This window comes from Heloderma suspectum, chromosome 3 (assembly GCF_057233095.1).
Source record: "Heloderma suspectum isolate Gila_16-S chromosome 3, 16-S_ref, whole genome shotgun sequence".
Classification (NCBI taxonomy): domain Eukaryota; kingdom Metazoa; phylum Chordata; class Lepidosauria; order Squamata; family Helodermatidae; genus Heloderma; species Heloderma suspectum.
Genome location: NC_139460.1, coordinates 194452940 through 194480336, shown reverse-complemented (window position 1 = coordinate 194480336; position 27397 = coordinate 194452940). Strand labels below are relative to the sequence as shown.

Sequence of the window (27397 nt, the reverse complement as noted above, 5' to 3'; positions counted from 1 at the left end):
TGGAAGACATGATCTTAAATTGAATCTGGTTTGCTGATAGGGTAATTCAATTCTTTGCAAAGAACAAGCAGCTCTGGAACAGGTTTTCTTGGTGCATGAAAAAACTGATCTGGCATCTCTCCAAACATTTCCCAGGATGCTTGATGGTATGGCCCCCGATTGTATAGTTGAACCTTACAATCAAAAACGGCACAAGATATTTGTGTTCCCAAGGAAGAAAAAAGAAATGCTGCAAACCACTATAGTAAAAATGTAATAGTAGGCTAAACAGTTAAGCGTTTTCTGCCCTCAAATGTTATCTCAAAATCTACCAACTGTGGCCGCCTGCCTGACCCTGCCCACAGTCTGTCAACCAAGTTTTGATCTACCACCCTGCTACTGGACAGTTCTGAACCACTTCTGGATCTTCACTAGTGCATTCACAATCCAATCCTATGCATGTGTACTCAGAAGTCCCACTGAGTTTAATAGGAACTCAGGCAAGTGTATGTAGGATTGCAGCCTGTATCTCCTTGGGTGTCAAATATATCTTAGACTAGAAATTGAACTCTGGGGCAATTTAGCTGCTTTGAAATTTGGTAGTATAAAACCAAAGCTTTGAAAAGGACCACTGAAAATGGTAAAAGAATCCACTGAAATGGAGAGAGCAGGAGTGCTAGGTCTGGTGGAACACTTTGCAAACCAAAACACTTGTTTCTTTCTGTATAGCCAAACCACAGGTTCAGCAGCAGCAGCAGCAAGTCCAATATACTTACACAACAGCATGCTGTGACGGTAATTTGAATTGTGTTTCTTCCTGGCTGGCAGACATGCTTCAGATGCAAGGGTTTATGCGACGTCTTGTTATCACCACGTTCAATGGTAAGTGGAGTTGCATTGACGCTGACCTGGACTGATGCTGGCCAGTTGGTGTTCATCTGTCTGTCTTCGTGGTGATAGCACTTGAACTGTAGCTCCAAGTCTGACCTGTACATGCAAGACATACGTTTGGGTTGGCATAAGCAACTGCTTTTTATACAACCTAGATAAATGCCAAATTTCCCCTTCTTTTGATAACTGTGGATATGTTTTTCCTGTCCCCTTAACTTTGCTTTGTGCAACATGTTTCTGTTTTAAATTGTCTGTCAAATAAATGCATGATACAAATCTTATCTGTGAAAGCCATTTACACAAAGGAGAATGTGTTGTATCTACGAATAGTTCCCACATAGCTGCAAAGTTGTGAGGGTAGTAATAATATCAATACAGTACAGTCTCATACGACTTTTCATATGGATGACCTCAAAGTGCTTTACACAAAGGTGGGCTTCTAAGCTGCTGGAACGACTCAGATGAGAGGGGGAAAGGTGCAGTCAGGAAGTCCTCAGGAATTAGGGCTCAGAAATAGGAAAGTAAAATATATTAACATAATCAAAGAGTAAACAGACAGTGTCATTCAGTACCAGGGTTCTCCTGTCCAATTCACATCTTCTGTTTACCAGATAGCAACTCTAGAGATGCTGCTAGTAGGACAATGAGAATTGATCCATAATAAACACTCTCCATCAAATCCAGGTGACGATCCTTCCCCGATTGCCACTTTATTGTGTGTTGTGTTTATTGTGTGGAAGCCCAGCCATTTAATCATACATGTGCCATTCACAGTTGATAGTTCCATGTGTGGCATGACATTTCAACCTGAGTAATTTTTGCGCCTGGTTCAAAAAACTAAAGTGAATCGGCTCTGAAAAAGATGGTAAACACAAGTTCACCTGTTGTTACCTGATGGTATCAGTACCCATGGGATTCTCTATCTCTCCCTCTGTTTATAAGCAGGTATCAGAAAAACAAGAAGGTTAAAAATAGATGGAGTTTTGGTTTTCTCTGAATATCCTACAGCACCAGAACGAACCAAGATATATGTCAGAAGCTGTCAGGAAGAGTTGTAGCTAGCCCGGCCCCTACAGAATGTGTAAGATGTCAGGCTAAAGTCTGTAACTCTGCTGTTCCCAAACTGTGTGCTGCAACAGAACTGTTAGTATTGCCATTAGAAGTATATTTATTAAACAATTAAAGCAGCCTTCCCCAGCCTGGTACCCTCCAGGCATTTTGGACTACAACTCCCAGCATTCTTGACTACTGGCCATACTGGCTGAGGCTAATGGAGTCAAAGTCCAAAACATTAGGAGAGCACCAGGTTGGGCTGAATTAAAGGCTCCAGTGAATCCACAGTGCCCGCCCATCAGAAGAAGCTACCTTCTGCACCTCTGCATAATTTAGTGTTTGGGACTTGCCTCCTTCCAATCAACCTGAGCAAAGGACAGGCAATCCTGCTGTATCTCCACGGAATGTCTGTTGGATCACTCAGTCACTCCCAGTGTAGAGACACAGCAGAACCACCCTTGTAAGTGGCTGCCCCATTGCACCTCTGCATGAATCACTGCTGTTGGAATGTCTTTTTCCAATCAGAAAGCGCGCTCAGAACAATTACTCATACAGAAACACAGAGGTAGGTATTTCAGAATAAGGATTTCCCACCCCCAGAAACTGTGTTTCAACATGAGCCACTGTCATGGGAATGACTTCTGACTGCAATGAGATGTGCCCACGGTGGTGATTTATGTGGAGATGCATGGGCAGTAGGAAATGCCATTGTGTCTATACTGAGTAAATCTTTTTAGAACAAACTCTAAAAATAAACCTGTTTGGGGTGCAAAAAGTGAAGCGCAGAATGTATTCAGAACCATGTGTGCCTCAGCTATCAGATGTTTTGTGTAGCTGATTTGGCTAATCTTTCAAGTCTCAGAAGTAAATACCATGTAAATACCATTAAGGGCCTAGTACCATAAATGTCTCATAACTGTGCCAGAAAAATGGCCATACGACTCATTTGTATTTGATCAGGCACATTGTGGCACTATGTCTAACTCAAACAGGCATGCATTTCAATAAGAACTTCATACCTGCCAATCTCAGAATTCAAATAAGGGAGAATTTCAATCTCTACTCCAATCCTTCCAATCCAACTCATGATGAAAATAAAGCCAAACTGCACAATGTGATTATATTACTACTTGCATTATTTTATGTCATATTCCCAAATGTATCCCAAAGGCAAAATGATTACGATCACCCATATTGTCATGCTTTAATGCTAAACAGAAGGCTTCAGTCTGCTTTCAGTACCTTAGAATGGAACTATTTAGCAACTCAGATGCAGCAGAATATGTGAGCTCTGTTTACAAGGGGAGACTTCTCTGAACTAGCAGCTTCTGCAAAGCTTTTTAAAGGTCTAAGAGAAGAGCCTGTTAGTAAAAATCAGAGAAGTCTTCTCTTGCAAACCGGCCCCTCCCGGAAGAGGCTGTTGGGAAAGATTTGGGGTGCATGGAGTTGGCATCCTCAGGAGCCGCTGCTTTAAGGTGCTCCAGAAACCTTGCAGTGGTGGTTCCTGGAGGCTCTGTGCATCTCTTGCCTTTCCCAATGTCTGTAGTTCATAGGCAGAGTGTTAATATTCATATCTGAAAAATGATCAAATTGTTTCTTCATTTACATAGAAAAGCTTCTCCTAATTCAATGGCCACGTTCTGACATCATACTAACCCTTAGCTGAATATGACAAGAATGAGGCGCATCGAGCTTTGGGTCCACCTGGTCCTCTCCACTCCTCTGTTGGCATGGCTGTGTGAAGGAGATCAGAAGCTTTTGCTTCCGCTTTCAATTAACTACAGTTTAGTGTGTCAGTTGAAACTTAAACTGTGTTTAATGTTAACTATGGTTTGTTTAAACAAGACAATTTCATAACCTATGATTATATTCAGAATATTTAATCTTCTCAAAGTTATTCTTTAAAAGAAACTTATTATTTACTTCTTTTTAAAAATCAGATTTATTTTTTAAGATCTGTTGTTGTTTTTAATCATAGATTTTTATCCAACCTGATAGAGAGGCATCAGCAAGATCTGCTTGCCACCTTATAGGCACACAGGTGAGGGAATTGCCATAATCATGGTTGCTCTGTGCAGATGTAATACTTAACCATGGTAAACACAAACCAGAGTTTGCAAACCAATTTCAAACTATGGTTTCACATCCCCATTTGCAGCCAATCCTTAATCAAGGCTCAGGTATCCAGAAATAAAGTTTAACCATGGTTAAGGAAAACAAACCATGGTTTAAGCGTTATGTCTACAAGGGACAGCCCTACCATTAGGCAGAGAGAGGCAGCTGCCTCAGATGTTAGATGCTGCGGGACGTGGAGGGGTGGCAAGGCATTAGAGGACAGAGCTGTGTGCACCATGCACCCTGCCCTGAACTCCCCTAAGTTAGCCTGCTGCTCTCATGTATGGTAGAGGGTGCCTTCAGTGTTAAAGTAAGATCCAACTACTAATGTAGTTTAGTTCTGTAAATGGAATGGGGAGAGGTGCCATCTTGTACTGTGCTTCAGGCTGCAAGATGTCTTGGCCCCACCACCATGTCTACATAGGGCCTCTGCATTTTCTGCTTTTAACAAAGGTTAAAAGCAACAAGAATGAACTCTGACAAAGGAAGAAACAGTGTGTCTTTCATAGTATAAAGACTGCTTCCATAAACTGTACATTTTGAAGGAACATTCTTAAGGGTGCATTATAATGAAGTATTTAAAAATAATTTCAACAGAAGTCTATACCTTTAGTGTTCTATGCTGTATTCTTTTAAGCTGCAAGCATTAAGAAACAGCCCCATGCTTCAGTGCAGCTCTATACATCTACAAAACGAGTCTGCACAATCCCAGTGGTGATTACTTATTAACAGGAGTCACCAAATAACTACATCAGCTCCTTCTATTGTGGTTACTCCAAGATAATGAAAGGCAAGCCAGCTATAAGGACCTCAGATTTAGGGCATTAACTCTTGGACATGACCCACTGAAAATTGCCATTAGTTTCAAATTAAAGGAGACAAGGGTTCACAACTAATTCATTAATGTCCCAAGCCTGGTGTCACAACACTTGGGGCTAAGTCACATAGCCATCCACCACCATGGGTTGGTGCAGACAAAATATAACCTGCCTTTAACTATGATTAAGGCAGTGTAGAAAAGTGCTGCTCCGAAGCATCATAAAGCCATATGTAGGTCCTGTCTGCCATTGCTTCCACCAAGGGATGCCCTCTGATAAGACTGAGGGCCTCTTCACTCCTTTCGTTGCCACACAGTGGTGGCAGTGTATCCTGTAGACATTGCCACTGGGCCCCACCATATATTTGGCTCCCCAGGTAACATATGCTCAAGCAGACATAAAAATCCATAGCTGCCCGAGGGAGTAACTGGGGAGCCAAAGGCATACTGTGGCTTCTTCACAAGAACACGGTCCACACAGATCTCAGCCATGCAGTGATTATATATAAAAAAGAGGTAGCTGAATAGGGACAACAGGAAGAGAAGAGCCTATTTGAAGATGTTGGTCACTGGCTTAACTATTCCACACATCACAGAAAGGTATATACAGAGTAAGGTTAGGTAAGCACTCTCACCAGGACCAGCTTGTCTGTGACTGCCAGAGATCTGCAAGAAATGGTTCCTAGCTCTGTGTCTGGCCCATTGACACCTGGGAAAATGAGGCTCTGGCTGACCTTAGCTACAGCTGAAGGTGCTTAGCGGGTGCCACTCCATCTGGTGCATATTACAGGAAGAATTGCTAGTGCATATTTATGGGTCTCCTGGGGAGAGAAGGATGAGCCTGTGATGGGGGAATGCCTTGCATGGGAGCTACAGGGCATGGCAGTTCAGGCGAGAGCCACTGTTTGAGTGTTGGTGCCGACCACTGAGTTTGGTTGAATTCCTTTGGCATGGACTATACAGGTGGCTGAGGGGGCTGAAGATGTGAGGTGTCTTCTATTGCTCTTCTGCTGGTTGAGATTGATGCACCTGTGCTTTCTGCTGCTTCACTGTAATGCTTCTGCTTAAATAGATTTTGATTAATTTAATTGATTTAAACTGTAACACATTTTGATTTAGGCATTTTCTTGTTTACTTTGTAAAATGTTTTGAGCTTTTAAAAAAAATTCCACAAAAAGCAGTTAATACATTTTATAAATAAATAATCTGACACAATGAAGAGTTCCATGGCACCTGATAGACAAATTTATTATGCTATATGATTTTGCAAGCTAGAGTTCATTTCATCAGATACATTTGACAAAGTTGATGAAAGCTTGTATCACAATATATCTGACTTTGTGCCACACGCCTCTTGTTTGTTTTTTGCTACATCAAGCTAAAATGGCTATTGCTCTAGAATATGTTAATCTAATACAAACATTTTCAGGTTTAGTTTTTTATTTGCATTAGGCAGAAGGGCTACTTGCCATGCTAAAACCTGAGGTTCTTTGCTGTGGCCCTGTGAGGGCAAAAGCACCTGTCCTTGTTAAGGCTGGTAGCCTGTCCTCATTAAAACAGCTGTTCATGGCAGCATCTGAAGTCAATTCATTGAGTGTGTTTCTGAGCTCCACTAGCTAGCTGGGTTAAAAGTGAGTATGATTATTTCTCAGGAACTGGTTCATTTATTTTTCTTGCACTTTTGAGTTTCACCCGAGCATCACTTTCTTTTGCAACATGGCGATAAATGCTGTTTCCCATCACTCTCTGTGCCAGAGCATAACTTCCAGCACCTTATGTGTAAGTGACATAAATGTCAAGGGTCACACTCAGAATACACTCCTCTGAGGTACTGCTGCTAGACAGGCAAAATTGCCCATCTAGCAGAAATGCAGCAAGGCTGGAGCATAGAACCTCCACTCTCCTCCCGCCCTGCATTGGATACTCGGCAGCTTCCGAGTTTGGAGGCTGCTGACTATCTGGATAGGACTGCGTCCTTCAATCCTTAAAATTACTAGGGCTTCACACAAGAGAACTAAACACAATCTTATAAGGGCAGACATGACTGCCAAAAGATGAGTTATGCTGTGAAATAATACTAATAGTAATACTAATAATAAATATAGCTAATATAGCAGAAACAGCTGGAAGCCAAAAGCTTCATTTTAAAGAAACATCTCTTAAATCTTCTCTGCTCAGTTGTTTCTCTTCCTGCTACACAAAGGCTGGTAGCACAGGGAGAGAGCCAAGACTGTTTCAAAGGCTGTCTTGTCGTGTGTTCCTGAACCTTTAATTTAATACAGTCTGGATTTCCAAATGGGGCCATACTTCCCAAGGCAAAGTATATTACAGCTAGCCCACCCACCCACAACCAAAGCAAGCAAACATCTTGCCTGCCATTTTGTTCTCAACACTGTAACGTCACCCCCATGCTGCTTTGCGAACCTACCTCCACATTAGCGTCTGATGGACAGTGGGCCGTAGGTGAAAGACATGGTTGCTGACCGCCAAGTTGTGTTCCAACCGGAAGGGCTCTAATACGACCCCATCTCTCACAGGGAACGTCAGGCGCAGTTCATCATTATGGTTGGCTGGGATCGAAGAGGGAGAGAAAGCGTGAACTTTCCCTTTAGCATCTGCAGTGCGATAACAACGCATATATTTATACTGGACAATATCACATGGCTCACTGATCATTTGCTGGGTTGATCTTATGGCCTAATCTGGCATTACTCTTTCCATCTTCTATGCATGTAGTGAGATCAGGTTCATACACATTATCCCTGCCCCTCTTTCACTCCTGCCAGCACACCTATAATGTAATGCTCAAGTTAGGAGGCCCTGCATTTATTTGAACATTTATTTGTTCAATACATCTGTTTTCCATCCTTCCTCCAAGGAGCTAAGGATGGTGTACATGATTCCTCCCCCACTCCACACACACATTTTATCTTCACAAGCCTGTGAGGCAGATCAGGATGATACACTGGCCAGAAGTCACCCAGTGAGCATTGTGGTTGAGGAAAGTCTTGAACTGGATCTCCCCAACACTGCAGCCATTATACCAGCTCCCTCTCCCTAAAATACAGAACCTGCTTTTGGGGGGACAGAGGAGGATGTCAGTAGGCCTGATGTGCATGGAGGCGAGGGGAGAAAGCAACATCTTAGTGACAACAAGGAAAAACAACTTATTGCCCATGGGCTTCAAAGCATTTTATGGAGAGAATTGTATTGCTGTTCCACAGGTTTTGATTAGAATCCTACGAATTCTTGCTTTCATTGTAAATAGTAAAACTAGCTTTGTAGCTCATGTAATTCTACAGAAAGGCTGTGTAATCCTAGAGATGCATGAATATGTAGTAACAGCAATCAGTCAAAAACTTACCTAGTAAAGATTTTGCAGCTGGTGCAGAGTGGAGCTGTGGGGCTATTGACAGGGGTATCCTTTCAACAGCATGTTACACTTTTGCTAAAAGACTTGCACTGGCTGCCAATAAGCTAACAGGCCAAATTTAAGGTTTTGCTGTTGACATATAAAATCCTAACCAACTTGGGACGAGGTTACCTTAGGCATTGTCTTACCCCTTACGCCCTTGCCCAGTCTTTGTGATCCTCAGAAGGAGCATTTTTGATGGTGCTGCACGGTGCCGAGTACTGGTAAGAGAGCATTTAGCATTGCAGCACCTGCCCTCTGGAACGCACTTCCCGTTGACATGAGGCAGGTGCCTACACTTTTGACTTCTAGACTTCTTCTTAAGAACTTTATCTTTACACAGGCTTTTTCTGAGGTATGGCCACGCAGTTACAGTTACAGTTTTACTGTTGATCAGTAGAATGATTTCTTGTTTTATTTTAGCATTTAAGTTGTGTTCACTGTTTTGACAATTTTGTTGGGAAGTGGTATATAAATTTATGAATTAAAACAAACTAACACCTCAAGAATACAAAGAAGAAGAAAATTTAAAGGCCTATTCGGACGTTACATTCCATGCTGGATGGTCTGCGGGTAGAGATCAGGAGTGGATCTGGGGCTTGCTCACACAATCCCCTCAGCAGCAGAAGTGAACAACGAAGATTCTGGTTACTGGAATGTGGGATCCCCCACGGTCAGCGGGGATCCTGCACTGAAATAACCATGTGGTTATTTACTCCTTCCTGTGGTGTGGGGAGTGGAAAAGGGTATTTGTGAGCTTTGCCCACCCATGTTTTCCAGGGGACAAAAATAAGGGACGGCTCTATTTGAAGAAAGCAAAGAAAGGGATATATTTAGAAGTGGAAAATCATCTGTCCTCCTTTTTTTCCAGTTCAGTACATTGTGGATATTTTGTCCTTGCAATCCACACTTTCAGCCTAATTCTATCTTCTTTCACTCAGAAATCTCCCACTGATTTCATTTAGATTAACTTCCAGATGTATACCTAGGATTGCAGTGTTCCTCTGTTTTCCCCTACTTTGTATACCTTTCATAAGGATGCTGGTCACTTCATATATCAATGGGCAATCAACATTTCTGTCTAGAATGTAGCAATCAAGCTGGTATTTATCAAGCATAATTTCTGTGGCATGCAATTTGCAGTCAGATGAAAGCAGGGTCAGGAAAGGACTTTATGGATGCCTCATTTGCTACTTACTTGGTGGTGGTGGTAAAGCATTGATATTTGGCTTAATATCAGGTGGGAATGGTGGTTTGACATCCTGATTAGGGGACAGGTATGGAGGAATATTGCTCCCTGGAGTCATAGGTGGTGTGGGGTTTCCTGGAACAGGTGAGTGAGGGTAATTTGCCACAGGAACAGGCCTCGATGGCTGTAAAATGGTAATTGCAATTGAAAAAAGAAAATAAATTATTGCAGTGTCCTGACACTATAGAATATGGGCTAAAAATTCAGGAGAACAGAACTGAGAAGTGTTAACACATTCAGCAATGATAGAGGATAGTCCTGTACAACCTGTGATCCACCAAGCCAAATCCAGCCCACCAGCCATTCACACCAGCCCGTCCACGAGGGACTTAAGAAATATCCTGTTCTTGCTGCCTGTCTGGGAATGCTTTAGGCCAGGTGTGGGGATCCGATGGCACTACGCTGGATGTGGCCCACAACACATCCCCATCCAACCCCGCAGCTTCTTCTCCTTGGCCCAACCTCTTTGACATTTTCCTCACTTTCCAGTCTTGTGCCCCCAGTGGCATATGATGCTCCCCCCATCTTTCCTGAACTGTGGAGGAACTATGCTGTCTTAGAAGATGCTGCCTCAAGGCAATATGTGCCTTGAAGCAGCAGCTCCCAAAGCTTCCTCCCTTTCCTAATGGAAGAGCAAGAGGGTAGGGGGAGCATGCTCCATTAGGAGCTGCCGCCTCAAGGTGCCTTCTCCCAAAGCCTCCCTTGCACATTTTGTTAGAAAAGCCAAAGGGGGGAAGCATTGGGAACTGCTGCTTCAAGGCATGTGGGTGTGAATGGGTGGATGGGGTAAGTGTGTGTGTGTGTGTGTGTGTGTGTGAGAGAGAGAGAGAGAGAGAGACAGACAGACAGACAGACAGACAGTGTGGGGTAGCTCTTAAGATTATCAACACTCCACACTCTTGATCTCTTAATATTCTTTAAAGCATTCTTCAGATTCTTAAGAGAGCAAAAGATAGAGAGAGAAAGAGGGAGAGGAGGCTCTGGCCCCACCCACTGTCAGCATGTGGGAAAAGGGTTTCCCATTTTAGGCAGTGGACCTTTTGCTGGAGTGAATTGTGTTTCTTGGGTGCCTTAGAATGTGACAAAGAGACAGAACAACTAGCTTTTTGATAGTCATTACTGCTGGGGCAAGGGCAAGCAATGGCAGGAAGACTTTTTTGTGGCAACCCATCTGCTCATAATGGCTGATGCAGCACCAGGTCTGGAAGGCGTTTGGGGGAACAGCATTACATTGCAGAAGGATTGCCTTCAATTCCTCATGGTTCCTGGACTGTTTTGATGCCCCCATCCCACAGGTACACCCAGTTCATGATCACATCCATGAACAACACAACATGACAGTGACAAAAGTAGGGAACTGGCTTTCATCCATTTGTTATATGCATTTGGATCACGGCTACTGTAGGTATTGTTACTATTTTGGTATTGTTATAGGGTGGGGTGGGCCACATGTGGCTCGCATGTGGCCCTCCTGGTCTTTTTTGTGGCCCCCACTTGCCCCATTCCCAAAATTTCGCAGCACAGCAGCAGGGTGGGAAAAAAACCTTTAAAAGGAAAATCTGCTGCTTTCTAGTGAATTCTGGTAACGTGGTGGTGGCAGCAACAAAAGTGGTGTTATTTTAAAGCAAAATAGCCCCTTTTTGCTCCTGCCACCACCACACCACCCATTTCCTTTAAAAGGGGGCCTTTTTCATCTTGACACCAGGCTGTGAATTGCAGAGGCAGAGGGACAAGAGGTGCAGCCCCTGCTGGGTTCGAGGTGAGGGTGGGGGTAATACGCCCCCCCCAACCCTTGGAAGTGCCCACCTCTGTGATAGTACATGAAAACATTACATATAATTGCACTACACTACATTTTTGGTACCCACAATGAAGCCTGGCGAATAGATAATGGTTAAGCAACAGTTTCTTGTGCAAACTGCAAATTAATTTTTAAAATATTCGGGGCCGGTTTACTACATGTTCTACAGACTGATTTTAATGGATATTTCATACATATTTAATATTTCAGAACCGGGGCATGAACTCTCACTAATTAATAAGAGATAGAGATCAATGAAGGATTGTTCTCACCTTGTAATATTGCCCCATGTTGACTGTTGGGGGAGGATACTGCCCTGTGCTTTGCTGGCTTGGCATTCTTTGTCCAGGGTAGTTGGGAGATGTAAGGGGTCTTGGAGGGTTGGGAGCTGGATACTGACCAGGCTGGGATGGAAACTGGCTATTTGGTCCATACTGTTGGTTTCCATAATTTGGCTATTTTGTAAAAGAGGCAAAAACAACAACAGCCAAGGTTTAAAATTGTACCTCTAGTAGAACACATTGGATGATCACATGTACAGAAATTAACTCCAAACAAAAATAGTCACAGGAACGTTTTATGATTTCAGTATACTTTGGCCAACACTTCCAAATATCATGTCGTAAGTAAAACCTAAAATGAATTGTTTAATTGTCAAACTGTGCTGGATGCTAGTGAGTCCCATCAGTCCGATTTGAGTGATCAGGCCAAGGAAGTGATGTTTCTGATAACAAATAAAATGTATAGCTTAGAAGAAACATTAATATACAAAAATGGGACACAATCCAGCCAAGTTAAGTTATTTGAAGTCCCATTTATGTCCATGGGAGAGATTGAAAACATCCTTACATCTCTCCCACTGAAGCCAATGGGACTTAAAAGCACTTAACTTTGACATGAAATATCCCCATTATACACATAATCAACTCACCAGCAATTGCACACTTTACAACATTACAAAAACACTGACTTTCACGAAAGGTGATGTGGAAAACCCGCAAATCTTAGTAGCAGAGCACATTTAGTAGACCTAAAGCACTGGGTATTAACCATTATGCTAAGTGCAATCCCTACAGAATCTGGGTAAGATGAAACATCTTTGGGGACCAAAATAATCCAAGAGTTTACCTTTGTTTCTTGAATTCAATTCTTCTGAACATTTCAAATTCACTGCTGCTCATAATATCATTGCTGCTCAAATTCTTCCTTTTCTAGCATTAAAGGACTATGAGAAGAGCTATGTGCAGGTGTCCCACTCCCCCCACCCCACATATTATATTTCAAGGCCTGAAGAGGTACATAGGCCACGTGTGGGTTTCTGCAGCTTGTCAATCATCCATGTTACCAGACACATAATCAGCACAGTTTGCAAAAACTGCGGCAGCTACTCACCTCTCCTGGATATGGTCTCTTCATACCCTGCATAGGCAAAGACTGGGGACGTGGGCCAGGGTAGGCTTGCTGTGGCATCCTTTGCCCATGGTTGAAGGGGCTCATTCCAGGAGGCCTGGGCTGGTTCATGCCCATGGGTGGCCCACTCATATTGGAAGGCGTCATGCCTGCTCCCATGGTTGCAGGGTTCATGCTGCCCGGCATGGAAGCAGGGCCACGAGGGCCAGGCTGGTTCATGAACTGGCTGTTGTAAGCCTGCGTTGGACCCATCTGGAAAGAGGAACAAACCTTCAACAGAAGAAAAAAAAGAATAAAATGCGACATGCATTTAATATGGGAGGGGGAGCCAAGTTGATGGGAGTCAGAGATATGTCGCATTTTCAAATAAGCAGCCTGTGCAGTTCCCCTTGCCTCTCTTTTTATTCTTGATTATAACTGGAATTCTAAAAGTGACTGAACAATAGGCAATGGTTAATAATTTTCTGAGAGCTGTAAAGTCCTATGTTAAATGAGTGTTTTTCTACTGTGTAATAGTTGTCCATAGTGTGTATTGTAGACATGAGTTCATTTTGAAGTACTGCAGAACAAATCAAAAGGCAGAGGACAGCAACCACTATGGCTGGGTTTGCTGAACGGTTTAAAAAGTAGCAGTTTGAGTTTTTTGAAGCGTGGTCAGTGGGGTGGGCTAGGATTGTGAGAACAGCAAGAGTTTATGTGCAGTGAAAGAAATCATGAACTCTATTGATCTCAAGAGCCAAGTTCATACTGAACTTAATGGAGCCATGATTTTATCCAAGTAAGGAGCAGGACTTTTACAGCTGTAGCCCTGAGGTTACAGAACAAGCTCTTGGAGGATTTTCATCAATTTACGTTCCTCCCTGCATTGTGTGGTGGGAGAAGGGGAGGCAAGGCCTACTTGTTTTACAGGGCTTTGGGGTGGTAAAAGCTGGGCTTGCTGACTGGCTCAACTACTCAATTACAAGAATCTGGACAGCTCAAATTAATACTGAAAAGCAGCACCCCCCATGTTTCTTGGCTCTCAGAGCTGCCTGGCCACAATGTTGTAGTATCAGCAGCAGCTGCAACTGGCAAAACCCTTGACCTATACAATTCTTAAAGAAGAAACCAATCTGTCAGGGTATAGACCCTAAATCAAGGCCCCCTTGTCTCCATGAGCCAGTTTCCAGCTCTCCAAATCACCCTTGCTTGTCCGCTTAGTTCTTGCCAATAGTTTGCAGTTTGGGGACTCCTTGATCCAGCTTAGATTAAAGCCAATGTGGTGTAGTGATTACAGTGTCGGTCTGGGATCTTAGAAACATGGGTTCTAGTTTCCACTTGGCCATGAAGCCTACTGGATGCTTTGGGCCAGTCACTGACTCTCAGCCTAACCTACCTCACAGGGTTGTTGTGGGGATAAAATGGAGAGGAGGAGGATTATGCATGCCACCTTGGGGTCCTTGGAGGAAAGGTGGGATATAAATGTAGCACACAAATAAATAGGCTGGTGGGGCCCTCCCTGGACAGAGATAGCCTGGGCTCAGTTATCTATATTCTGGTAACCTCCAGATTAGACTACTGTTGCATGTTCTACATGGGGCTGCTTTTGAAGATAGTTCAGAAACTGCAGTTAGCCCAAAATGCAGCTGCGAGGCTGATAACTGGGACTGCATGTTACGATCATATTATATCTCTACTTTGCCGACTGTGCTGGCTTCTAGCCCATTTCCAGACTCAATTCAAAATGCTGATTTTGACCCTTAAAGCCCTTTGTGGCTTGGGAAGAGGGTTCCCAGAGGATCACTTTTCTCCACATGTGCCTGCCTATGCATTAAGACCCTCTGCAGAGGCCTTTCTCTAGGTGCCCCTGCCCTCTGGGGTGTGGCAAGCAGTTGCTGGGGAAAGGGCCCCCGTTAGTGCTGGTGTCTTATCTGTAGAACACTCTCCACATGCACCTGCTATGATGTCATTTTGGTGCCAGGCAAAGACCCTTTTTCCCCCAGGCTTTTTGATCTGACTCACTGGATTGCTTTTATACTCCTTTGCATTTTATTTCTGCTCACTGCTTTTACATTTTTAAATTGTGTTGTTTTTAATGTTTGTGTTCTAGGGGACCCATCCTATGGTGCCTGGGAAAGCATCCCAGGGGCATACAACTTTTCACATTCTTCCTCCCAAAGCTGTAGACACCCCTACAACTTTGGAAGGGAGACTCTTGAGATCCAATCCCTCCCACCACTCCCTCGTAACTGCTGTGGAAAGAACTGTGGTGCCTGCTTTCCAAGGTCACAAAAGCAACCTTGGGTGACCTTGCAGAGGTCAAAAAGAGGATATTCCAATAGGTGGCCAGGAGAGGCCAGGATCTACTCTAACCTGTCGCCTCACTAGCCCCAGCCTGCCTTTGTCAGTGCAACTCCTCTGGATGGACTACAGGAAAAAAATTAAAAGGACAAGGAGGTGAAAACTGCCTTCATTGTTCCTCCTGCCCTGTGGGTAGCAGCCCAGCAGGGCACAGGATACTCCATAGGATTGCCCACTAAATTGTTTTTATAAGTGTTTATCAAAATTGGTTGAAGGGCAGGATATACATCCTTAAAAACAAACAAAATTCACATCTCTTTTGTTTTCTAGGCCAATGTAGAGTTTTGCCTGAGACGTTCTTTCTTTTTGGCACCTCCTTTGTTTAACTTCATGTATCTTGTTTTCTCAGGGTCCTGCTTTTCACGTCATGTCATAGTCTGTTCCACTTTGCACACCTTGGGGGCCACCATCCAATACATGTGAGAAGGGGGCTCTACATCTCTATCAATGTATGCATGTAAAACTCCTCCATGCAAGAGGGCATCCTGGCCAAGACAGAAACACTTCCATATAGAGGATCTTTATGTGCATAGAGACCTCTTTTATGTGTACCTGGGAGTGGGTGGGGATGCATCTGAACTCCCGTTTTGTCTCTTGTTTAGCCTTCCAAGCAATTCCTCACCCCAGAACATATACCTCACCTAATCATAACATCTGTTTTCAAAGGCCCCCTCCTTTTCTGAATTCAACTGACTTGCCAAAAATATTATCAAGATCAATGAAGGAAGTCTAGAAAACTTGTTAGTAATGGTGAATCAAAATTATTAAGAAATTTTAAAGAAATAAAACCTATGGTCCTGATCAATTGACAGCTGGCTATTATAAACTTTTATTGATATTTGAATGGACCCCCCTAAAAGAAGCAATGAATAAGATTTTGTGAACAAAAACAACCCTCCAAACATTTATTTATTAATTTGATTTATATTCTGACTTTCCTCACAAAAAGTCCAGGGCAGCAATGATGCAAAAAGATTCATCCAGATTTAGTCATACTAGGAGTAGATCCATTGAAATCAGTGGGATGTAAATTAATTATGACTAATTTAAGTGCAATGGGTCTACTCTGTATCCAACCAAAAGATAAAGGATTCCAATATCTGATAAAGATTTATCATCAGTATAATCATGTAGACCAATTTCACTACTAAATGTTGATTATGAAATATTTACATCTATATTGACATAATGACTGAACAACTTTATACATAACTATATCCATCAAGATCAAGCTGGCTTTCTATACAATGAACAGTTCAAAGATAACATTAGAAAAATACTAGGTTTAGTTAATCATATTAAGATGTTAGATACGGAACCTCTGATGATGATGCTTAAGGCAAAGAAAGCCTTTGACAATTTAGAATTGTTACTTCTAGCAGAAACTTTAATGATCTGGATCAAGGCTATCTATATGATACTAAAGGCAAAAGTAATAATTAATGCACAAGTATCTATTTTACTTATGTAAAGGAAAGAGTTAAGGATCCTATTTATTAGTTCTCTTATTTGTCATTCATTTAGAACTATTAGCAACTATAATCAGAGCAAATAACAATGTAAAATAAATTAATAGTAAAAGAAGAGAACACAAAATCAGCCTGTTTTGTAATGATACTGCATTAGTGGTTAACTCTATTTGGGAATTAGAAAAAGTGTTAATTATCAACAACTCGTAGGATTAAACTATCCTTCCATCAAAGGTATATAAAATTTGATTGGACTGTGCAATGGAACTAGTGCCTCTCCCAATGTGACCCTACCCAGACACTAAGGTCAACATCTGAGGCCTTCCTTCAAGTGCCTCCTCTGAGGGAGGCTCAGAAGGTGGCAACAAGAGAGAGGGCCTTCTCAATGGTGGCCCCTGATTATGGAATCGCTCTCCTCACTAAGGTCTGCCTGGTGCCAACACTGTTATCTTTTTGGCACCAGGTTAAGACTGTCCTCCACTCTCAGGCATTTGATGGGACACTTATGTCATTGTTTTTATCAGGTCCACTATCTTATCGTAACTGTTTTAGCACTTAAATTGTTCTAAATCTTGTATGTTAAATATTTTATATGATGTTTTTATTATCTTGTATTTGTGGTTTGTAATTTTTGTGAACTGCCCAGAGAGCTTCAGCTACTGGATGGTAGAGAAATGAAATGAATAAAAAGTAAAGAAACCTATGGTCCAATGGGCTTCATCTTCATCTATGGCAATATACCACTCACTTCAAAATGACACCTTGTTGGTGCATAACACTTGAATAGTTCCCAGGAAAACACAGACAATACTTCTGTTTATGTATGTGATTGGAGCTGAAAGGGAAGAAATGTCTCTGCTTCTCTTATAGCTTAGGTGGTTGTACCTTAGAACAAAAAGCAAAGGTTTGAGACTGACTACAGGATAAAATACATTTCTGAGGCTGAGAAAACATAGTTTTAAAAAGTAGACAATGACTCTAGGTCACCCACCAATGTACATACAGATCTTTCTCTCCCATAATTTTATTCCAACAATCTAAAAGAGCCTAATACTTAAGACACAGAAGGTGATGCCTTCTGTTCACTAAAGAAGAAGAGCTTCATTTGTTTCCAAGGGTGTCACATGTTCAGTTAGGAAGCTGCAAAAGCAGTGCCTTTCCTTGGGTTGGTAGAGTGGTAGAGCAACCAGACGCAGGGTAAACTATGCAGCCGAGACAGGTAATCTGCAGGAATATTTCTGCCCACATGAACCTCTGAATTGTTTAAGATCTGCTAGGGAGGCCTTGCTTCGGATTCCTTCCCTGTGCAATATAAAATCTTGTGAGGTTTAGAGCAGAGCTTTCTCAGTGGTGGCCCTAACATTCTATACCAGCTGCCCAGAGAGCCCCGCTAAGCAACCTCACTATGAGAAGTCTGGTTGTTTTCTCTGGCTTAAAAAACTAATATTAAAGTGTTTCTTGCTTTCTTACTTTCCATGGTTTTAATTAGTTGTGCATCTTAAATTATGGGTTTTGGTCTGTTATTTGACTTTATAATTTTAGTTGTGATTGACGGTATATTAACTTGGACATCTTTTGTCAGAAAGATGATTCATACATTTGATAAACAAAGCAAATGAATTGTTTTTGTCAAGATACAAGGAGGTGTGAACCCAATCTATGACTTCATATGCCCTAGTCCCCAACCCTAACTCCAACCCCACCAAATGTGAGGTCTGTCTGCTTGTCTTATTCAGAAATGTTTTAAAGAGCACCAGCATCATATCAGCAGACATTCAAGATCCAGCCTTCCAAACAAAAATTTAATGTAGTATTACTAAATATACCTTTTCTCTGTAAAAATGGAAATAAGAATGGAATTTAAGCCCAAATTTCTCTGAGGCAGCTTCTTTCTTCTTGCTCATGCACTGCCTTCCAAAAACCACCTTGCCTCTTGTCATAGTAGTCGCCATTTCTACAAAACGTGTAATAAGTGTGAAAAGAAGAGACACGTGATGAGACTAGGGTGGTTCTCTTACCGGTCCATATTGGTTCATTTCCTTGTTCTGCGTTTCCTGAAGGGCTGCAACAGTGGCGGTAGCGGTGGCGGTGGCTGTGGCTGCCGCTGCTGCAACTGCAGCAGCAGCGGCGGCGGCAGCTGGTTGAGTGAAATCAGCAGGTGGCCTGGTGTGGGACGGGATCCCCATTCCTGCAGGGTTATTAGGGCCTCCTGGGTAGCTAAGGGGGGAAATGAAAGTAAAAGCCATCAGTGTCTGAGCTTGCATTTGGGGCCAGAACTAACACAACTCTGAAAAGATGTGCAGAACAAAAGCGAGAGGTTATACATGTATACCGATATTTGACGAAGTGGTAGCTTTATCAGTACAGAGTTTAGGGAATGTCAGAAACTCCAGAACAACTCTGAACGCATTCACACATAGGTGCTTTTAAAAAAAAGCTTTACAGGAATTAGTTATTTCATACTTTCCTAGTCATGCCTAGGACTGCCCTAATTCTCCACTTCTCATTTTAAGTGACTGTCGCTTGCAGATTCCCCCAACTCCACTATCCTCGCATAGCAACTTCATAGTTCCTCTTTACATACGTCCTAAATCCCCAACCCCTTTGATTATTTTTGTTCTATTTTAGGAATGCATGACGCTCCCCTGAGGAATTTTGCAAGGGATTCTGCTTACCTTTTTGCTGATCATACAGTTCCTCAGAAGCACACTGGCTCCAGCAAAATTCACCCACCATTCCACTGCCATGGCTGCTGGTGCCATGGAGGAAGGGAGGGCCTCCACCTCTGCGGCAGCATGGCAACATGCTGCTCAGGCTTCACTAGGGAGGGCCTCCACCTCTGTGGCAGCATGGCAGGATGCTGCTCAGGCTTCACTAGATCTGGGCTGAGGTCTGAGTAGAGCAGTGTGGAGTGAGGAGATCAAAACTCAGTGTAAGCATCCACGACCTCAGCCAGGATTTAGTAAGGGGGTTGTAGTCCAGAAATGATCCAGACCCACCAGATGTCCAACATGTGTATATAAGTATATATATAATATATGGCAAAACAACGATGCAGGCCTGGATTGTTTCTGAAGTATGTAGATAGCAATAAATATAAACATGTAAGCCCAATACTTGTCATGTGAATTGTCAAGTGAATTTGAATTCATGTAAATTCCCAGAACGACTTAATTCTCCCTAAAGCAAGCACAATACTAATGCCACCAGGCTGTAGGGCCTCAGATTCAGCAACATTCAAATGTCATTCTCCCATGCAAAGCAGCAGCACTTATATCTATCAATATCTTTCACATAATAGCTTAGTAAAATGTTAATCATGGCTAAGCCTGTGGTTTGTGTCACAATCTCCGTGTTAATTAAAACTTTATTTTAGGTATTTATTAGAGTTAATTGATTGACCTAAGTCATTTGCAAATCATTTCCTGCTACTGTGATTAGTCTCCCTTTAAGTCAGGACAAGCTTTTTTTTTAAAGTAGTTTTACTAGGCATAGTTACTGTAAAACCCATGGGCTTTTTTGATAAACAGGAAAACAAACCCTACATTAAGGGCATGATTATCAATTATTCAAATATTCCAAAATACAGTATACTGTAATGCCCCAGCCAAATTGCAACCCTTGTGGCATAATAATAAACCAGGGCACTCTTTTGGATTTCTAACCATCTTCCTTCACTATTTTTCTTTCTGGCGAATGCCCTGAAACCAAGGCCATGGTTGGTCCTGTATTACAAGGGTGAGAAACAGTAGCTATATCTTATTCTGCTCTATAAAGCCAGATTTCCTGGAGAATGGGGGAGACAGGAGCTGATCAGATTATAAGAGTGGGTGTGGGCCTTGGATTTGCAGGCTTCTTCCCTCATAAAGGGAAGATCCATTAGTGATCAAACCGGAAAACACCTGCATTGATTTGAATGTGGGGTCTCCCTGACCTTGCAAGACTGAACCAGCTTCAAAGTGAGTTTGATCTCATAAGGTCAAGAAGATCTGACATTCAAATAAATGTGGAATCTCATTGATCTGGCCCCTCCCTCCTCCCCACACTAAGGAAGGGAAAATGTGTGATTCAATATTCGATCCCAGTCTTATTCCAGGTACAAAGTATTACCCGAACTGCCCAAGTGGCAGCAACAGTTGTTTCTGTGTGTGTATATGTGTATACACATGAGCATGGAATTCATTACACAACACGTGGTGAAGGACACTAGCTTTATTGGCTTTAAGAATGGATCAGACAAATTCTTGGAGAATGGATCTATCAGGGCCGATTAGCTGTGACAGCTAAATGGGTCCTCTATGTACAAAGGTATTCTACCACTGAATTCTGGATGTTAGGAATAAACAGAATGTGGAAGCCATTGCCATCATGCCCAGTTCTGCCCTTCTCAGAGGCATCAGCCTAGCCATTGTTGGGAAAAAGAGTATGGACTACATGGGTCTTGATCTGGATCCACCAGGGAAGTTCTTATTTGCATGTGCGTGTACCACGTGCATCTCAGAATGGTGTGTGCTCCACTTATTAGATGACACCAGGCCCTGCCCTTTAAGCCAATTTGCATGAAACACATCCTCTCAGCGCTTACTCAACTGGATGAGAAGTGCAAGTTCTATTCCACACAAACCAGTCTTACCTTCCCCCAAAGCCTCCACTCCCTGGATAGTTAGGCCGCCCATACATGCCCTGCTGTAAGTATGGCTGATTGGAGCCTGCTTTGGCTGAGAACTGCTGCTGTTGGCCGGCAAACTGAGGTGAATTCATGCCAGGATTGCTGGTAGTCATCCCAGAAGCCATAGGATTTCCTGCTGGGTTCATAGGATTGTTAGCATTTGCCATGGGATTTCCCAGCACCTAATTGAGGGAGAAAGAGAGAGAAAGACAGAGACCTAATCAGATCAGTATAAAACTCTATTTTTATGTTTAGGAACTCTGTTAAAGCTCCTTGCTCCTTCCCAAAGTTCATTTTTTTTTGGCTAATGGTTTACTTAATGTATGCATATTTCTATGGGTCAGATGCTGGCAAACGGAATTGTGAGGCATGGAAGAGATGTCTGGGCAAATCTAAGGATGCTGACAACTCTAGTGGAAGCACCCATTCTGTTATAGGAGCCATAACTCCGTGGTAGGGCATATGTGTGCAGAAGGCCATACATTCACTTCTTGCCAAATCCAGTTAAAGGATCCTGGGTGAGGTTGGAGGCTGCTGCTCTTAGAGTAGAAAATACCTGGCTAGATGGACCAATGGCCTGACTCTGCAGAAGACACTCATATGTTCCTATACTCATTGTTCACACTTATTATCTCAGGCCCTTGCCTCCTCACTGGCTATATGCATCCTGTCCTTGGCTGTCCCTAGAACCGGAGTAGGCTAAATTCAGTCTTCTGTAGTCCACTTTTCGCCTACTAAAATCACTGTGGTCCACCAATAGGGCTTCTCTACACAAAGCTAAAATCCTGCACCCTCACTAGGGCTTCTGCTTCCAGATTCCCTGAGGGATTAAGATCAGCTCCTTTACACATGTTTTTTTCTGGAGGGTTTCTTTCTGGGCAAGTTCTATATATTTCATTATACAGCCACTAGGTGGTGCTGTGGTATAGCTGCAATATAGCAGGATTCAGGAAATTCATTGGAAATTTATCACACTTCAAAGCGTGATAAAATCTCTTAGTGCATTTTCCCCATTGAGAATAAAGCTGCTATAATGGGTGGAAAGCATGGGAGGGGCCCTGAAGGTTGATGATGTCGTGCTTTGTGGTCCACTTGAAATTGGCCAGTTCCACTGGTGGGTTCTTTCTGCCCACTCCTGCACTAGGACATCCTATGACTACAACTTTTGGCCCCAAGAAATCATTTTGCAGCTTTTTCCTTTTGGGGCAAGTGGTGTCCTTTCTGACCCTGAACATGGGTCTCAAGAAGAGCCACAAAATGAAGCTTACCTGGCTCTGGGAGGTATTAGTCACACCCCATACTGTAGTGACCACTGATAGGGAGCCTGGTGGCTGATTGGTGTTTTGCTGCCAAGGAACAGAATCATAAGGGAAAGTCCCATCACTGGAAAAAAAAGAAGGGTCGGGGGGAGAGACACACACAGAAGATAAAGTCATATTTCATAATTTAAATGAGTGTTTGGGCTGAGTGGGAAGAGCAATCTTTTAATGTTTTAGTGGATTCATCCCCCAACCAACACACTAGCTTGGTGAACTGCCTGACAGTGATAACATTTATGAAGTTAATAGTTTCTGTTTGGTTGCAAAGAGAGCAATTGCTTTTGCATCAGCGAAGGGAAGAAATATATTTGACAGTGAAGCACAAATGCATATGACAATGATTATGGAGGTGAAAAGCAATGAAATTAGTTGAAGCATGAAGAGTTCCACTTTTGTTATCTGCAGAAGTGGCAAATGGCAATAAATTCTCAGAAGTGGATTTTTAGCAACTGAAGCAACATAAGAAGAAAAGTGGATGCTTGGATACATTTGCTTTGCCAATGTCATTTATTTTTAAGCTCTTGAACCATCATGGCTTTAGCCGTCTTTCCCCAGTTCAATCAGGTGTAGACTCCAGCCCTTTCTGCCTGCACTGGCTCACAGCAATTCTTTAAAGGAGCAGCAATTACTGGGTGACTTAAAATTAGAATTCAGAGGGCATCCTATTGCACACTGCATAAGCAGCACACCAAACACACTATTAGGCAGCAATCCTATGGCCGCTAGTCAGTGGCTAGACGGCCATAGGATATCTGGTTTTCTGGGAACCAACCTCGGAGCCCGCACTCCAAGGTCGGTCCCCGGAGAACCGACCTCCCCCCACTTCTGCGCTGCCTTGGAGGCAGTGCAGAACAGCTCTGTCCTCCACGCTTGCAAAAGGAGCATGGAGCAGCCGAAAAGAGGCATTCTGGGGGTGTTCCAGGGCGGGGAGGGCGGAAATGCCTGTATGACACATCCAATGTGTCATAACGGCAGCCTCCTCCCCAGCTCTGCCCTCCTGCAGCTACACAGCCACAATTTCACCCTTAGTGAATCACTATTCTATATGAGAGCTTCTGCAGTGTAGTGGCTAAGAGGCAGCCATGAACCAGGAAGTCCTGGTTTAAATTTTGCCTCTGCAATGAATTTACCAGGCCCCCTCTCTCTGCCTCAAGTCCTGCCCCCCATCTGCAATCTGGCAAAAACAACACTGACCTGCTTTACAGCAGTTGTTGCAAGTATACTTACATAATGTCGGTAAAGCGCTTTGAACATTCAAAAAGCGCTATATAAATGCTATTATTATTATTTCCCTGATGTAATAAAACTACATATTTTCTGACATATGATAGCCAGGATAATTTGTCCCCATAAATTATATTCACATAAACAGAGAAAATGACCTAGCCTCTCTTTCTGCTCTCTTTGTTCCTTTGTAGCTCCCTTTCTCTCTTGGTAGCTCCCTTTCCTAGGTGAGTTTAGGCCGATATAGAAATAATTGTCTGTCTGTCTGTCTGTCTAAAAGACATTTCTACGATCTTGCTGTATAAGCAATTAAATATGCCCGAAAAATCCACAAATAATAGTCACAATCAACTCACATCACAAGCACAGCCTACACATATGGAAGTTTCCAACAGGACTCAGTACAGCCCTGTTCCCCTGCCCCCACCTATGTGCTTGACAGGCAGGTGTACAGTCAGCGCTGACAGACTGTTAAGAAGAATGGGAGGTCTGTGCATGCCTCCCGTATCTCCCTCTCGCATCAGGCACAAAAGAAGGCTGGATGGGCCATATGGGAGGCCTCCCATTCTCCTAATCTTCCATCACTCTGCTTGTGCATGCATAGGTGAGTAGGGGGAAAACAGGGCTCTATTAGGCTATGTTGGAATCCTCCAAGTGCAGGTACTGGGACTGTAGTGTGAATAGAACATGTCCACAATCATTGTGCATTATATCCATTTGTAAACGCATCATTATTTATTTCTTCTCAAATTGTATCACCTTCAGATTGCGTTCATTTTCTCTTGTGTAGGTCTACCTGTATTAGCTGACAAAATTGCATACCACATTTTTTAAAGTAGGTGCAAGCTACTAATATATGTATGTAAAAGGTAAATTTTTGAGCATGCAAATATTTATGGATCAAATGACATTTATCTGAGGATGGATGCAAACGTAATGAATAAATAAAAATATGGAAATTTGGTGCTGGAGCAAAGTCAATATATTTTTGTTGAAATCTGATTTATTAACTTTCGTTGGTAGGATTTTTAGTGTTAGAGCATCTGAGGGTGTCAACTGCATGAGGTACTAGTGCAAGACACACATATAATAGAAACATTCCTACTCAAAAGAGAGATTATTCTAAAACTCAGGTGTTTGTGTGTGTGGGGGGGTAGTTGAAAACTTTGCAGTGAAGTTTCCATTGTTTACAGCATGGGGACAATAGTTCACAATCAAAATTGACCCAACAGGTCTTACCTGGTGAAAATGAGTGATGGACAAAAACCTAAGTAACAATACGAATGGCAAAAATAAAAATTTTTATTTTGAGGGCATCCCCTTAAAATGGATGATCTGCATGACTAGAGGGGGATGGGATGCAATGGAACAGAAACATGATCTAAAGGTGCTTTAGGGGCTTCCTCCAAAGCTAGTCCTCTTAAAACAGGCGGAATAGATATTCAAGAACAATGGGGGAGGTTCTGGCTTTCCTTGGGAGGTTGATGTTTCCATGGATAACCTTTTAAGCATTGATGTGTTGGCTTTCAACTAGTGGGTTGATATCCAAAATAACCTGAAGTAGATTGCATCAAATGGTGCCATCACCATTTTTTTTTTAATTTGTTGTTTAGGGGATTTTTGAAGAGAAATAAAAAGAGAGAGAGAGAGAGAGAAAAAAAGTGGGTCCCGTTGTTGTAGGCTAGGGCTAAAGATTGTCTGAAAAGGTTTAAGGCAACCATTTCATTGCCTCTAGCTATAAAATAGCTACTGTAAATACCAAGGTCTGAAAATTCTACATTAATCTGTCTATTCTTAATGGCCCCTTGTCCCAGAACGAACTATGTCTAGGGAAGACTACATTCTTGGGCTGTGATCCTCAGTATACAACATGGAAATAGGCTCCACTGTAAATGTTGAGACTTGCTACCAAGTAAATGTCCCGAGAATTAGGATGCCACTTCTATAGCACAATGTGATGTTATGAAAACACTGGAGCAAAACCTCCCTATCAATAGCATAGTAAAACATGAAAAATAAATCAAACAATGAAAGGAACTGCAAGATCAAGAACATAGTATTTGCTTCCAGTTGGGACATTACTTTCCTTCTTTGGCTGGATTCATGCATAACAGCCAAATCTCATTTCCAACCCCCAGCTGCCGCTTCTCTGCTGAGGGGGTAATTTGCAAGGGAGAAGCACCAAATGGCATGAGGGGTGCTTAACCCTTCTTAGCAGGTTTTTTTTCCCCTGCCAAGCACCTTCCCCCTGCAACTCACCCCAGCCATCCCCCCACCCCCTTTGCTGGTTTTCAGGCCCATATTTCTGTCACATGTCTAGACCTAGGGGGGAAACCAGTTAGGGGGGTTGCAGGGGAAAAAGAGGTAGAGGAAGGGGGAAACACCCCTACTCCTCTCACAATTCCCAGCACTGCTTGCAGAGAAGCTGCAGCCGGGCTTTGGAAATGCAACTTGGCAGCTTAATGTGTAGTTCCAGTCTTAGCGGCTCTGTAACCCCTAATAGAAGCCCCAGTTCATTTATAGCACGTATTAGTCTGTACATGCTTACACATAGGGTGGTGCTTTCCTAGATTCTGCAGTGCTTCTTCACAATGCCCACATTTACTGTGGCTCTGTTTCCTAATATCCTAATCCTGTTCTTACCTCCTAAGTAATAACATTCCTAAAGGTGGTTTGCTGGTGCCTCATACACTGTAGGTAGGCACACCTCCTGACACTTTCAAAAACCTGCTAAGAAAATCCCAGTGGCCAGGGAGCTGAAGTTGGACTTAGGAGACTTGGTTCAAATCACTGATCAGCCCTGGACTCACTGGGTGGCCTTGGAAAGTCTCTCCTTCTCTCAGGGTCACTTCTCCATCTGTAATGTATAAATAACGGTGACCCATCTCATCATAGAGTTACCATGTGAGGAGGACTGAGATAGAAATTGTTGCTTCTCATTCTGGGGCTTAGTGATAGGGCAGACTATAAGTTTCAATTATTAATTAACTATCCCACCCCACCTGAAATGTCCCTAAGATATTTCTGCCCAGTTTTGAGCACAGGCACAGCAATGGTTCCCTGTTAACCTTTCCCTCTTTGCCATTTCTCTTGACCCAAGACTCTGCTTTCTGTGGTGGTGTTGTTCACACCAACCCTCACTGGTGAAGAAGTGGAGGCAACTTTTTGTGAATTTTTTCAGCATTCAGGGCCATCCCCACCATTAGGCAGAGTGAAGCAGCTGCCTCAGGCAGCTGACTTTGGGTGTCATGAAGGGGCAGCAAATTGTGATGTATTGTTATTGCATTTTTTTTTTTTTTTTACTTCCATGGAGAGGTGCTTATGGGATTTTTCTTCCTCAGGTGCCAAAATGACTTGGCTAGCCTTGAATATTATGCACCTTGATATGTGTGTGTGTGTGTGTGTGTGTGTGTGTGTATTTGCTATTCTGCCTCAGGCAGCAAAATGCCTTGGGCCAGCACTGAATCAGGGATTTGGCAGCCCAAAAAGGGAGCTATCAGAAATGAGGCTCTTTGCAGTCACTAGTAGATGAGAGCACAGAGCACTACAGAGTATTCCTAATATGCTAAGGGCAGGAAAAGAACTTGGAGTGTACTGACTACAAGTCAATCTGTCTATATGAACTGTCCCTCTCTGTGGCTGATCCACA

The 27397-nt window shown here is 42.8% G+C and overlaps 1 protein-coding gene across 2 annotated transcripts in view; it reads right to left on the bottom strand.

Annotated features, from left to right (window-relative positions):
• ZMIZ1 (zinc finger MIZ-type containing 1) overlaps positions 1-27397 on the bottom strand; it is a 556702-nt gene that overhangs the window by 40946 nt on the left and 488359 nt on the right. The window contains exons 10-17 of one of the 2 annotated variants that reach the window (XM_084845236.1): positions 22474-22588; positions 21170-21387; positions 18555-18753; positions 12710-12997; positions 11590-11772; positions 9466-9640; positions 7284-7470; positions 756-966 (exon numbers count right to left, since the gene is read on the bottom strand). In XM_084845236.1, the coding sequence (XP_084701362.1) occupies positions 756-966; positions 7284-7470; positions 9466-9640; positions 11590-11772; positions 12710-12997; positions 18555-18753; positions 21170-21387; positions 22474-22588 (1576 nt within the window). The remainder of the gene's footprint in view (positions 1-755; positions 967-7283; positions 7471-9465; positions 9641-11589; positions 11773-12709; positions 12998-18554; positions 18754-21169; positions 21388-22473; positions 22589-27397) is intronic. The other variant, XM_084845235.1, reaches the window with a different exon arrangement.